The sequence below is a fragment of the Apium graveolens genome, chromosome 1 (genome assembly GCF_009905375.1).
Source record: "Apium graveolens cultivar Ventura chromosome 1, ASM990537v1, whole genome shotgun sequence".
NCBI lineage: Eukaryota > Viridiplantae > Streptophyta > Magnoliopsida > Apiales > Apiaceae > Apium > Apium graveolens.
In genome coordinates, this window is record NC_133647.1 from 182,905,872 (window position 1) to 182,919,654 (window position 13,783).

The 13,783-nt window shown below is 33.4% G+C and overlaps 2 protein-coding genes and 1 non-coding gene across 5 annotated transcripts; all 3 read right to left on the reverse strand.

Annotated features, from left to right (window-relative positions):
• Positions 1–215: 215 nt before the first annotated feature.
• Positions 216–3,803, reverse strand: LOC141672842 (putative serine/threonine-protein kinase PBL3). The gene is made up of 6 exons (XM_074479528.1): positions 3,443–3,803; positions 2,278–2,621; positions 2,045–2,180; positions 1,659–1,795; positions 1,404–1,527; positions 216–1,030 (listed from the first exon to the last, which is right to left on the reverse strand). The coding sequence occupies exons 1-6, from the start codon at positions 3,495–3,497 to the stop codon at positions 651–653; spliced, it is 1,176 nt and encodes a 391-aa protein (XP_074335629.1). The 5' UTR covers positions 3,498–3,803; the 3' UTR covers positions 216–650.
• A 3,021-nt stretch (positions 3,804–6,824) lies between these two features.
• Positions 6,825–6,896, reverse strand: TRNAG-UCC (transfer RNA glycine (anticodon UCC)). Its single transcript has one exon. It is a non-coding gene; the product is annotated as a tRNA-Gly (tRNA).
• Positions 6,897–8,204: 1,308 nt separating this feature from the next.
• Positions 8,205–13,139, reverse strand: LOC141672850 (transcription factor MYB124-like). Of its 3 annotated transcripts, XR_012555719.1 has the most exons (13): positions 12,711–13,139; positions 12,568–12,614; positions 12,252–12,308; positions 12,070–12,142; positions 11,762–11,817; positions 11,488–11,667; positions 11,278–11,405; positions 11,014–11,159; positions 10,662–10,804; positions 10,356–10,594; positions 10,103–10,254; positions 8,887–9,052; positions 8,205–8,811 (listed from the first exon to the last, which is right to left on the reverse strand). XR_012555719.1 is itself a non-coding variant. In XM_074479537.1 (12 exons), exons 1-12 carry the CDS (start codon positions 12,777–12,779, stop codon positions 8,942–8,944), a joined length of 1,401 nt encoding a protein of 466 aa, XP_074335638.1. In that variant the 5' UTR covers positions 12,780–13,138; the 3' UTR covers positions 8,205–8,941. The 3 variants fall into 3 exon arrangements, 2 of the variants coding, with proteins under 2 accessions (XP_074335638.1, XP_074335650.1); XM_074479537.1 differs by having other exon boundaries at positions 8,205–9,052; positions 12,711–13,138; XM_074479549.1 differs by lacking the exons at positions 12,252–12,308; positions 12,568–12,614; positions 12,711–13,139 and having other exon boundaries at positions 8,205–9,052; positions 12,008–12,144.
• Between the last annotated feature and the right edge of the window lie 644 nt (positions 13,140–13,783).

Here is a 13,783-nt window from a genome sequence, read left to right on the forward strand (position 1 = left end):
ATTACTTCTGTCCCGTCCCCCCCCCCCCCCCCGGAAGTTAAAGTCTCCACTATACCTAACCTCCCTCCGCAACTGCACGGTTTGGTTTAAGTAATTCTCGTTTTTTTGCTAAATAATTCATTTCTAAAAGGGCCACTGAATGAACATTTAAGCCACTATATGTATCATTCATAAGTTGTTACAGATGCAAAGCATAAAAATGGAAAAGAGGATCATATTCCAAAACTTAGTACTGTTATCTAGCAATTTAGTTACATAAAAATAAATAATATACCAACTCGTAACAATGGCAAGTCTAACAAAAGTTTCAATGCTATCGTTTCCACACATAATCAAGATACTTAACTGATCATGCAAATACTACATCTATCTCTTACATTCCAGCAAATATAACTGCAACAGCTCTCTGCACATTGCAAGTTTCTATACCAAAAAATGACCATACAAAAACTTATAAACACAAAAAATGGATTTAAGAAAGAGGTGATTCAAGCATTAGGTGATATACCTCTTCTATCACATACAATATTCACCAGGTCTGCAAACAATGTTAATTGAGCTGTTCGTTAATACTGTGCCATATTATCAGTCAATCACCCTCGTCTGAATAGAGATTGACGTGACTGCAATGTTTGATGTGGGTGTCAGATTTAGAGGGAACGACGTTGGCTCAAAGGTGAATTACGGATCTTATTCTTTGAGGGAGGGTTTCTGGCAGCAGATTTTGATAATTTAAGATCTTCCAAAGCCGCTACAACTTCTGACATTTCCGGCCTGGATTTAAAGTCAGCATTTAGACATTTTAAAGCAAGGGTAGCAGCAGCGAAAGCTGCTTTTTGAGGATACTGTCCCTCCAGCTTTGTGTCCATGATCCGAAACAATTTCCTCTTGTCACCCAAATATGGTAATGCCCAATCGACAAGATTTTGCTCAACAACAACTTTTGACTTGTCAACAGCACGCCGACCAGTTAATAGTTCAAGAAGAACTACCCCAAAGCCGTATATATCACTTTTTACTGTTAACCGACCTGTTCATACAAGATGGTCAACAAAATGCTCAACTCAAAATTCGTTGTTAAAAAAGCACGAAAAGTGCACAAGTAATGTACGAAAAATAAACGACTAATGTGATTGATATGATAATTACGAATAAAGTACAATTGTTCTTAATTTTAAAAATAAGCAAATTGTTTTAAATAACCCAATTTCTCACTTACTTCGTCATTTTGTTAAAATGTAACTTAAAATGTATAAGACAGATCTTAAGAACTTTGTAAAATATGTTTACACATAATATAGATGTATAAAAATTGAACCCCAATAATTCGAATTTGAAGGCCAAGTGCGGTGACAAATAAAAATATGTATAACTTTAAAATATGATCTTCTAAAGTCACATACCTGTGGCAACATATTCTGGAGCTGCATAGCCTTGAGTGCCCATTACTTGAGTGGACACATGAGTCCTATCCCCGGTTGGTCCTGCCTTAGCCAAACCAAAATCAGACAGTTTGGCATTAAAATCCTGCAAATCATCATAACCGTGATGTAAATTTATAGAAAAATATCGAAGATAATAACCACAACATATATGAAAATATTCGTTCTAGCTAATAGATTAAAGCATCAAAAGATTTGCAGTATTAATTAACATACCGAGTCTAGAAGAATATTAGCAGCCTTGAGATCACGATATATGACTGGTTCTTCAGCATTATGAAGAAAAGAGAGACCTCTAGCAGCATCAATAGCCACTTTAATTCTTATTTCCCAAGAGAGTGGTGTAGGCCCTCCTGTTCCAATATGTAAGTGTCAAAAGTTTGGTAACACTTGTTATAATTTGTATTTTTTGCCAATTCACTTGTTGTAATAGGGTGAGTATACTCCACTTACATAATAGTAATTAACCCAATTGATGTGGGGGAAATTAACTAAATTGAAAGAAGAAGAATATTTATAGTCCACGAAGGTCAAATCATTTGTTTTTTTTTTAAATTTTAGTAACTAGTCTAGAGAAGTTTCTAGTTGATTGGGTAACTTACTTCTAAATAGATGATTTTCTAGGCTCCCCTTGGGCATGAATTCATACACCAAAAGTTGATTGTCACCCTCCAAACAATATCCAATAAGTTTAACTAGATTTGGATGATGTAGTTGTCCAAGATAATTCACCTCGGTCTGCAAAGATTTAAGATTTTTCTGTTAGTCAATAGTCCAAGTAGTCATCAAAGTTACATGATTTTAATTTTACAATGGTATAAAAGTGATAACATACCAACCACTCTTTATGGCCTTGAAAACCCTCAGGCTTAAGCTTTTTAACAGCAATAATCATTCCAGACCCAGGTTTTGTTGCAGTAAGTGTATGTTCGTCGATCCATCCTTTAAAAACATAACCAAAACCCCCTTCACCAAGTAAACTGTCAGGACGAAAGTTTCTCGTTGCATTTTTCAATTCGCTAAAGGTGAATGCTTTCAATTGAGAGGACGACAATATTTCACTTTCAGATCTTGGAGTTGGTAGACTTCCAATGCTACTGTTCCAGCTTGAAGAGGTGGTATTAGTTGCACTAGAAGTAGCCGTAGAAGAGCTGGTTTTGCTGTCAGTTTTTGAGGCCCCTGAAAATGGAAGGAAAAAGTCTTTATTAGTAAAATAAGCAAAAAGAAATGTAGCATTTTTCATAGCCATCTACGCTTTGTATCCATATAGTTGCCTAATCTAATTATAATTCGCTTAGACAAGAACTACAAGGCAGCCGAGGAAGCTGGCACAATTCAAGGTAACATTTTCCTGCAGAACTTTCAGCGCATTTCTCATTTAGAAAAGTAACCCTTCAGAAGATGAAAGAGAAATAACTTTACTACATCAAAATGTTTGAGGCTAAAGACATCTAAATCATTTACAAATTACGGATTTGGGTGCAATGAAAGTAGCATTTCTAACTCTTTAAGAGAGCAACTGTTCATCACATACCAATCAGTGAAAACAAAGTTAAAAACCAAAAACAAGATATGCTGGCAAAATATATTTTGTACTTGAAATTATATAAATTATTCTTGCAAAAGGATCAGAATCAGCAGTAAACATTAGACAGTCATCTTTTTCCATATTCAGTTGGTATCCTAGATTCCTACTATAGACAAAATTTGGGCAGAAAAGTAAATTACATATCCAAGACTAGATATTAACCCAAAAAGTTGTGGTACAAAAGCTTAGCTAACTAAGGAAATACAGTTAGTCAACCATCCCAAGAACAATGATTCAATAACAACAAACTATCCAAATTAGCATGAAGATCAACAACTGTATAAACTCTGATTAGAAGTACAAAAATCTATAACAAAACAAATGGATCTAATACAAATATAATCCTAGTACAAATAAAAACACAACACATACCAAACACACATAAAAAGAGACAAATGGACAAGGAAATTACCAGAACTGGAGTTGAGGGTAGCATCAGCTTTTGAAGTAGCAAAACAGTTGCCCATGGTTGAGATTTTAGAGGGGAAAAAAAAGAGACAGAACAAACAATGAAGTAAATAAAGAATTAAATGAATATGAGTTGTTGGATTTTTATTGACAAGATGAAATAATGAGGGATCACTAAACTTTAAGGTACTGGAATATTATACTATACCAATACTATGGTACTACTAGTATACTATTTCAGAGGGAAAAGCAAAGACAAAGAGGTATAAACTGGCAACTGCTAGGAAAGAAAAACATATATTAGCCTTGTGCATGAAATGAAATGAAATGAAGTTGCAGAGAAAGAGGTAGCTAAAGAAAATCTGGAGATAGTGTGAACACTTTAAGAAGGTCTCTTTTTATATTTATATTTTTGGTCATAATTATGTAACTTTTGGTTGATGGACTATTTTTATGTATGAAACTGTGTAAGATATATTTTTTAAAAAGTAATGCTACCTATCCCCCAAATTATTTTATAAATGTTCTGATATTTTTTTAATGTCAACAAATAACATGTTAATTTTTTTATTTTTTTATATATAAAATTCATATTAATATACGAGAAACTATTTTATTTACGAAAAATTTAGTTAATAACATGATGACAAATCATAATTTACGAACATATTCGAAAACACTTTTGCGATCTTTAACATTGTTTTAAAAAATTATAAAGAACCGAACAAATCAATTAAAATCATTTTTAGGAAAAAGGAGAATCCATCCATCCATCTATTTATTTTGTTTAGTTATACTCACTTCTCATGTTATTTAAGAGGGTTCATCTGCAAGTTGTAAGATGTTTCTTGGAACATATTGTCTTTGATTCGGTAATCTGCTTCCATTAGTTTATAGCACTTTCTTTTTCAAGGATAACATTTTTTAATTACCTACAAAAAATTTGGTCCTAAAATTAATATTGGACATAATAATATATTATGTGGGAAAAAAATTATCTCGAAAAAAATTACGATTATACTATTATGTGATGAAAGGAGTATCATTCATTATAGCCGAAAGAGACGTCAGATATAGGATAAATCTAAAAGACTGGCACTACAATAAGTAATTTTTTCTCGGTAATTCAAAATAAACTTGAACTATAATAATCTCATATTATAATTTAACCGTTACGTTCCGAGAAAATAAATAGAGTTAAACCAGTAACAATTACTTTTAGGCGATAGATATGTCGGGTCATTTGATTCAAGATTTAGTATCAATTTGGAATGAGAAATGTCGGGTCATTTAGTTCAAGATTTAGTATGAGTTTGGAATGAGAAATGGGATGATACAGGGGTTAGGTATCTTGGTTTGTTTGAGTGCTTGAATAAATATTTTTTAATTAAAATTGAAATGATGTGTTCCTAAGAATTTACTATCGGTGTCCCAAAATACAAGTCCGTTTGACTTTTTACGCGAATTTTTAAGGTGAATAAAAAAGGATAGCTCCACAAATTATTTTTTAAATTTTCTTTTTCCGAATAAAAGTATACATATTAAATTTTAATTTTAGAAAAGAAAAATTAGAAAAAAGTATGCGGAGTTATGACTTTTATACACCTTAAAATACACGTAAAAAGTCAAGGAAGCTTGTATTTTGGGACGAAGGGAGTACTACATAATATGTTTGACTTTAGTGGTGTTTGTAAGAATCTTGACTTTTCAGAGCGACAAGCAGCAATATTCAAATACTTATGGGCTAAACATGCGCATGATTTTCTACGGGCTACTCCTATAGAAGGTTTAGGACAACGTATGACGCGTATCAGATGATCTTGCGCAACAGACTTATCCCCTTATTTTCGGATGGTACATTATCTTTTATACTTATCTCGCAGGGATGTATTTGAAGAACATGATGTTCACTGTAAAAAATAACCAGGTTTTAAATATCGTCATGACATGGTCAGAGATGTGATGTATGATATTATATGAAAAGCAAGGATTCCGGCTAAGAAAGAGGCACCGGTGAACTTTTTTACCCCTCAAGGGGAAGTTAGATCGACTCTTAGACCGGCTGATATATTACATTGATCTTACAGGAGTTTCCCCGCTCAACGGCTTTGGTAATGGAGTGTTTATAGTTGGTCAGGCGGCAATTAAGACAATCGAAGCTTAAGCATGATCAGACGTGTAAGGATAATCAACACAAATTTCTACCGTTTGCTTTTGATATATTTGAATTTTTGACTCCTGATACAGTTGAATTTATGAGAAGAGTATAAAAAGTCATGAACAAGAATGTCATGACAACATGGTCAGCTTAATATGTGTCTTGACGATTACGTTTTGCGATTCAACGAGGTCTGGCGGCGCAGCTTGTTACCCGTTCATCTCGCACATTTGTAACTTAATATATTTCTATTGTAATTCTGAAAATGTATTTCACTATATAAAACAAAATTAAATATATTAATTTTATTATTATTTACTATATTTTTTATTCATAAACTTATAGTTGTATTAAATATTTACATTTAATTGCTTTAGAAAAATTAATAGAAGAATTGAAGTTGATACCCGTACCTCTCATTTATATTCACCTCTCCATTTGGGTGTAAAAAACACATATCTTAGGAGTTTGAAAAATAAATATAATTATTATTATTTATGAATAAAAATCGGATATGAGATTGAAATGACCAAAACTCATATTTTTTTAAAAAATTTGACGAACTAAACCACTTCCATGAACCTTTAGATCATATGATTTCTTGCTCTCCAATACATACGTGTGAAATGTGAACTATACATGTTACCATGATATTTAACAAATCACTGAGGTTTCCACACGTGGAAGTTACATCTTGGACTGCATATTTTAAGCTTATATAAACCGCAAAAGAAAATATAGAAAACTCCAAGGCCAACTTATGTTGAATTCAAAATATGTGTTGACTTATTTTCATTTATTTACTAATTTTTAATAGTCAAGAGTGAAGACTTCATAGTTTCTTGAAGGAAAAGATAACGATAAGATAGACACGGATTAATTGAAAAATTACAGGAGTATTTACTTGCTTTTATTTAGTAATTATAAATTTCCTTGTAAAAGAATGTTGTTTATGAAAAATGCTACAGAGCCTAAAAACAGTGGGTCCAACCGTCCAAGCATCATAGTTGCATACATTTGTTCTTCATGAATAAATTAGTCAACTTTGAAGAAATTAAATAATTGTTTTTTGGAGCACTTAAACTGTACCTAATCAAGGTAGATAATTATAAATAGGGCTTCATGTTAAAAGAATATATTGGCACATTATTCGATTAGGACAGGTGCAAGGGGCTGACCGAGCTGTGAGCAGTCAGACCTGCCCAGCAAAAGGTTGAACAGTTAAAAATGCGTTTGCCGGGAGTCGAACCCGGGTCTATTGCTTGGAAGGCAATTATCCTAACCGTTGGACTACAAACGCAAGTTGTACAAATTTCAGGGGTTTTTATTCAAATAATCGTCAACCAGCTGCTATAACCAGTGCGCCAGTACCTGCAGGTGCATGACCCGTTTAGAAAACTATATTTCATTTGAAATTTTGAATTTAATCAAATAAACTGTTTGAGAATTTGGATTTAGATTTCATTTGAAATCGAGGACATTCAAATATTAGTATAAACATGATAATTTGAAATCACAACTCAAATACTATCATTTAAAATTTCTCATTTGAAATAAAATGTAAGTTTTCAAAAGCCATATAAAATGTTGCTCATGTTAAAATTTGTTACATCATAATAAAGAAGAGACCCACAAAACTCTTGTATTATCACCGTCACCATCCGCAACATAATTGGTCCAGTCGTTTTTATTTGATAAAAGTTTAATTACAGCTCGGTTCATTAACGAGCTCCAACATTACCTGAGTTTGAAGAAATTGCAAAGATTGCACAAGCTGAGGAAGTCAATTTAGGCTGTTGTGAATTGTGATCACCAGAACTTTCTTTTCCTTTCAATATTGCAGTCTGCCCATGGTATTTGTACAACAGTTTGGTTAATATTTTTAGATTTCTTTTTATCAGACAGTTGTCCAAATTAATCTTGATAGGTTTTCATTTTCATTCACATCATTTCATTTCGTCTTCTCCTTTTCTTTTATATATCTATGTGAAAAAGTCAAGTTATAACTACCACCGCTACAAGATACTTACTTTCAGTTTTTTCTTCCGAGTAGTTAAAGTTATTGAGAATGGTTTACATTATTTTTGAATTTTAGAAAAACATAGCAGATAGAGAAGCGGCAACAGAAGGGTGATGGCCGAAAGTACCATATTACAAAATAATTCCATCCAAAATATCGCAAACGGTAAAAATGTTTGAAATACCACCCAAATCGCGCATGCGAGAGATTAACCTAAGTTAAGCACCACAATGATACTAATCAAGTAAGGAGTGCAGAGAAAAAGTGCTTACCATCAATTAAGTAATACATGCTTTATTTTCTACTTAATTCCCTCCATTTCTTTAGCTATTGCTTTTGCTTTATTCACAACTTCATTATCATAACATCCCAACTAACAGTAGCTGACCAATATAAAAGGTAGCAACACATTCTAGACCCCAAATTCTCCCCCACAACACAGCTCCATTAAAAATCAGAGATCAAGTAGAGGGGAGAATGGGACTCACAGAGGTGAAACAGTGTCTGCAGAGGTTTTATCTTCGGCAGGTAAGCTCTTTTCGTCTTAATCTTATCGTACATTTTCTAATATCATAGCTTAGTTACTCATTTAAGATTCTCAAGCAAATAATTTGCATGAAAACAATGCACATACATATTTGAAGAGTGAAGACATTTCACACAATTCCATCAAAACCACATTCTTCAAACACCCAGTAATCTTTGTGTCAAATTACAACGAAAACCAAGAGGTAAAAAGAAAAGTGAATACAATGAGAAGTTATACCAAAACCCTCTGCACACCTAAACAAACTAAATAAAAGGAGTTCATTTTGGTTGATCCTCCTTCTAGCTCTTTCTACATTTTACTATATGTCTTCCCCTTATTGTCATCCTTTGCTCTACAAGGGGTTAAATTGGCGAGGTGCCAATGTATAGGTTACACTCTCAAAAACTAGTGAATTATGTTGTAAAGTCATGTACAAAAGGACAATCCAAGGCAAAAATATCTATGGCAAATTGAATACCCGTATTCAAAGCCCAAAAGAAGATGAAAAAATGAATTTCGCTACCAGAACACATTGGAATTCAATGTGGATATTAGCGTTGGTGACACAAACAAGAATGCAGACCATATGACAAAATCTTCATGGGAAATGAATCTAGGATGCACCGTTGCATTCTAGAATTCAAGGCAGATCTGATTTTGGTAGACCTGTAAAAATTTAGGTAGGAATGACTGCGATTCAAGTGATAAAAAAAAGAACAACTCCAAAACTGAAGATAACACCTGTAGTTTTGCATTATATAGTAAAAGACTTCTCGTACGAAAAACCAGCGGTTGATCAAAGATTTTGGAGAAGAACCCTTTTGCAGGGTGGTGGTCGTGAAGCTGTTGTGCTCGGGATAGGGGATGCAGTTTCCACGCCAAGTGTTTTGAGTAGGAAGTGCCTCTCCTGAGATATATCCAAAACAGGATCAGCTTGCTTCTTTGCAATCATATAGAACACATAAAACATATATTACATGCAAATAGAAATCATGTACAAATATGATTGGGGGCTGTTTCCCAGCCATCGTTGAATGGGATACAGCTGCCATCGTTGAATGGGATACAACTGCCTCATTGCTTCATTGCGGTAACACTCACCTGGCGCAACAGCCCGCAATGAAACATTGCGGCTGGTGTATCCCAGCCAAGTTGGCTGCTGAAACATTGCCAATATGATTTGTTTTACACTATAAGATGTGAGAATATCTGTCCTTGTTATGAACCAACCTTTTCAATGAGATAATGTAAGGCCAGATATATATTTTGGAATTGTATTAAATTAATTGCACCTATTGGCAAATCAAAAATATCTCTCAGGACTTCCGACATAAAAGAGTAGACAGGGTCCAGAAAGAAGGGCTGAAAGTGAAACACTAATATGTGAAGACGAGTTAAATTGAGTGTATTTCTTGATATTAAATCAGTGGTAACTCATAATCATTAAACCCGCACAACAGACAGGTAGACTTAACACCCTAGTTATGGCCAGGAAACCGGTCACGTCATTTTAGTTTACGAATTTAGCTATTCCTGACATATGATGAGTGTGGTAGAAATGCATAGCCAAGTTCAGAAAACCAGTGTCAGAAAGAATGCATCCAAGCAACCTCCCTAGACCCTAATCCAAGGACAACCTGTCATTGAGGGCTGCTCAATGTTCTTCCACATGAAGGCAAATGGCAACAAATCTCGTTTAGGGCTTAAGTATATTTGATCGACCAATGCTACTAACTCTTTTCGCAATTATACAAGATTAACCAAGTATTCACAAGCAATTTACAGAGTTGTGAATGATTTAACTGAAAAGTAGCTGTCGGTTCTGTGTCACTTCACTGCTCAGGAAGACAAACAAGTGTTAACAAAAACTTGTTATAATTGGAAATTAGGTATTGTCCTGAAGACTCTTATGCAACTTATTGCCCTGTAATCTCAACTGGAATATTGATTTACTCACACTTTCTGTAAATTGTGGACTGGGAATCCCTGATGCCAATGATCTGAACACTGGAGTTACTTGAGGTGGAGAGTCTAACTCATTACTTGAGAATGAGTAAACAAATCCATCATCATCATCGTTTAAATCATCACAAGACGGCATGATGCTTGCTGAATTAGGAAAAGAAATTTTGTCAATCAAATCAACATAGCATAATTTTATCTTTCAAATAATTTAGAGGATATAAGTAGCTAAGCATCTTTGTTCTTACATGATAAAATTTCTTCACTTTGGTTCGTTGTTGTGCAGGAGACAGCGTGCTTCTCAACAACAGGATTAACAATCGACTGTCCTATTTGATCTGGTTGAAGATGAGAGTCTGCGCTGTGATGTCTATCAGATGCATCAGCTGCAATACTGTCTGGTTTGTCAACTGTTAAATGGGTCAAAAGTGTGGAGCCGGTACTATACTCGGAGCTACTTGGAGAATCTGCATAAAAGTGTGATGCCCTGCATTTAACGTGAGTCAGAGAGTTATAGTTCAATCCAAAATCCAAGTCTGGGCAATGTTTAGTACCTCCAGGATTGTTGGATGTCCTCTCTACTAAACTTCAAGTCGTCAACTGAGTCTCTAGAATTCTCAAGTTGAAAGTCCACATCGGTGATCCTTAATCTGATCATGTCAGCATCTTTGCTTTGATTGAGAAATTCTTGGAGGATCTGAATTTTATGTATAAAATTTAAGATAACATGAAAAAACAAGAGGAACATTCAATACAATGTCGTGAGAGCTTCAGGAAAATACTGAAGTAATGTTTTAAATTTTCTACTCCTAATATCATATTTTAGATGTACGAGTCCGTTTGGATCCCGGGTGAAATTAGCGAATGAAATTGAATGTATAAACAGATCAATGCAAATTGCCTCACCTTCCAAGCACTATCAATACTCTGATCTTTGTTCTCCGTGTCAAATTTGAGTGCAAGTGAACTTAGAAGTTCTGCTTGTTGCATAAGTGCTATAATCCTTGGGTCATCCTTCTTGAGATATATTCCTTGAATCATGTCAGTGCTGGCTGAAAATGAAATCAATATAGATAGCAATGTTTCATGTCTTCATTGTTCAACTATGCAAGTCAAATAAGAAATTTTACAATCTCTTCCTCTTGAGTATTTCCTTGGTATTTGCATTACCTTGTGTTTCCAAGTCCCTCAAAATGTTAAAGTCTTGCACCATTACGGCAAATGGTGGTCTAACTTGCTCGTCTTTTTCTCCAAATTCCTCTGGTGATCTTTCAATCACATCAGAGCTGTCATTTCTCCTGAGTGTGAAAAGGCGAATGTTAATGGTAACAGGCCAATCTCATATTCTTAACAAGTGGAAATACACAAAACCAGCAATACCGTATTTTCTTAAGAAGCACTCCAGTTTCCGATGATTCATCCTCATTAGCATCAAGTCGAGAAATAACCCTTTTGTTGTTCAAGTTCACGAAAGTAGTTGTGTTTTGTTTAGCTAATGCCTCCCGCTTTGCTTTCTTTTTGCATAAAGTAGAGAATCGATTCTTCACAGCGTTATCAGTTCTGTGAAAGACACAAATAGAATTTAGTTGAGTACCTTCAATTATTTAGTTGAGAGAAAAAGGGGGAAAAGTACTAATTTTGCAACTACATGTACCTGCCTGATACTACTTTAGCTATTTCTGTCCATCTATTACCAAATATCTTCTGAGCCTGCACAACATCACATATAACTTAATTCAAATTTATCTAACTCAATACGTTTAAGCATCAGTAATAAGTCCAGACCGGAGGATAATCTCATTCAATATAAGTCGGAAAAAAAAGAAGATCAAATGCTGCTGCTCTAAGCAATATTGGATCAACACAGTTCCACTAGTAAGTGTAGACTAGGATAACTTACAGATTGAAGAAGGATCCGCGAAGATGAATTAAGTTGTGAATAGGGTAGCATGATTAAAATACCTCACATAGAAGAATGTCTTCCTCTGGTGACCATCCCCCTTTCTTAAAATCAGAATTCAAATATGTAAACCATCTGCATATTGTTTTCGATATAAAACAAGTAACAACTTCGATTAGATGAACAAATAAGTGCACAAGAAAAATATACAGACGGAGTATATAAATCTGTAAAAAAAAAGAACCTTCTCCGGCACTGTCTGGTGGTCTTATCAGTAAAATTGGAAGCAATAATCGCCCAACTGCAGGCAAAACACATTCAAAAAACGTATGAATATAAATATGATTCAAACACAAATATAAGAAGACCAAACAAAGATTTCAAAAACTTAGAGGCCGTTTGGTTAATGGAATTCCAAACTGGTTAACGGAATAAAAACGAGATTTCAAACAAAACTCGTTCTCATTAGTAGGTTGGAATCTCGTGATACAAACGGCCCCTTAATATACGAGTATCAATAGGATTCAAGAAAAATATAAGAAGGGCAGATAAAATTATACTTTTCTGTTCCATGAACTCGAATCTGTTCACGCAAGATATCATCCTCCTGCAGCTCAAAATCATTCATCTCATTACAAACACAACTAAAAACATAAAAATAAATAAACAAACATGAAAAAAAATGTAAATATAAAAAAGTAACCTGGGGAGACCAAGAAACAATAGGCCTAGTGGTCTTCTTCTTCTGCTGCTGCTGCTGCAAGGTTTGCATAGTTTAAGAAAAAAGTGAGTTAATGAATGGTAAAATAAGGGTTGTAAGTTCTTGCATGCTAGTGCTTCCTTCCTTGAATGAATCGAAACTTGGAGTAATATATATCTAAATAATTTCAAGAATCGAGAAAGTGCTAATGTTGTAGTAAAAGTTAGAAGCTTGCTCACTTCCTCACTATATCATTATCTTTTCTTGCTTAGAAAGCGTAACTTTTATATCTCACTGTAAAAATAAACGGAATATTACTATATTTATATTATTAAGTTTGAATGTGTCAAAAACATTGCAAGTACTACTAGTTTAATGAAAAGAGTGGTGTTATAATAAGGTAGGTAAGCATTGAAACCAGAGCTGGCTGGGATTAAGATGACCAGTTTAAACTAAGACGCTCGCCTCACTGAATTTCATGTGACAAATGACAATATAAACTGGAGCGTCGCTTAAATTGATTCGTTCTAGTTTTGAATTTTCTCAATTTTTTATTAAAAGTTAATAAAAATAAAATAATTTTCTATTATTATAATTTTTCTATTCAAATAAAAAACAAAAAAAATACTAATAAAGGAAAAGTAACAAATATATTATAATATTTTTTTAAAAAAATTCACTCCAAATCAAAAGAATTAATTTTTTAATAAAAATTACAATTATCTTATATTCTTCTTAATTTTCTCTTCAAGTCAAAAATTTTTTTTAAAAATTCACTAATGGAGGGAAAGTAAAAAAATTATTTTAATTAATTTTTTTAAACTTTCTCTTCAAATTAAAAAATTTAATCTTGCATAATAAATCATAAATAATTATAAAATAATATTTATGAATAATTATATTAATTTTTAATTATCGTGAATTAATTAATTTTTTAATTTGACATAATTATATTATATAATATTATCATTAAAAATTATGAAACCCCTGAAACAAAGAGATATATATATCCAGACATAGCAGACGAGTAGGAAACAGTGTTTGGGTAGATATAGACGGTGTTCGAGTTAAAAAAT

What these genes read in the sequence shown, in the direction of transcription:
- LOC141672842 (XM_074479528.1), bottom strand. Translation starts at nt 3,497, where the DNA reads ATGGGCAACTGTTTTGCTACTTCAAAAGCTGATGCTACCCTCAACTCC. An exon ending in TACCCTCAACTCCAGTTCTG is followed by an intron (nt 2,622 to 3,442) that starts GTAATTTCCTTG and finishes TTCCATTTTCAG; the next exon opens with GGGCCTCAAAAACTGACAGC. An exon ending in AAGGCCATAAAGAGTGGTTG is followed by an intron (nt 2,181 to 2,277) that starts GTATGTTATCAC and finishes AAATCTTTGCAG; the next exon opens with ACCGAGGTGAATTATCTTGG.
- LOC141672850 (XM_074479537.1), bottom strand. Translation starts at nt 12,779, where the DNA reads ATGCAAACCTTGCAGCAGCAGCAGCAGAAGAAGAAGACCACTAGGCCT. An exon ending in ACCAGACAGTGCCGGAGAAG is followed by an intron (nt 12,143 to 12,251) that starts GTTCTTTTTTTT and finishes AACAATATGCAG; the next exon opens with ATGGTTTACATATTTGAATT. An exon ending in GTCCACAATTTACAGAAAGT is followed by an intron (nt 9,053 to 10,102) that starts GTGAGTAAATCA and finishes GATATATCTCAG; the next exon opens with GAGAGGCACTTCCTACTCAA.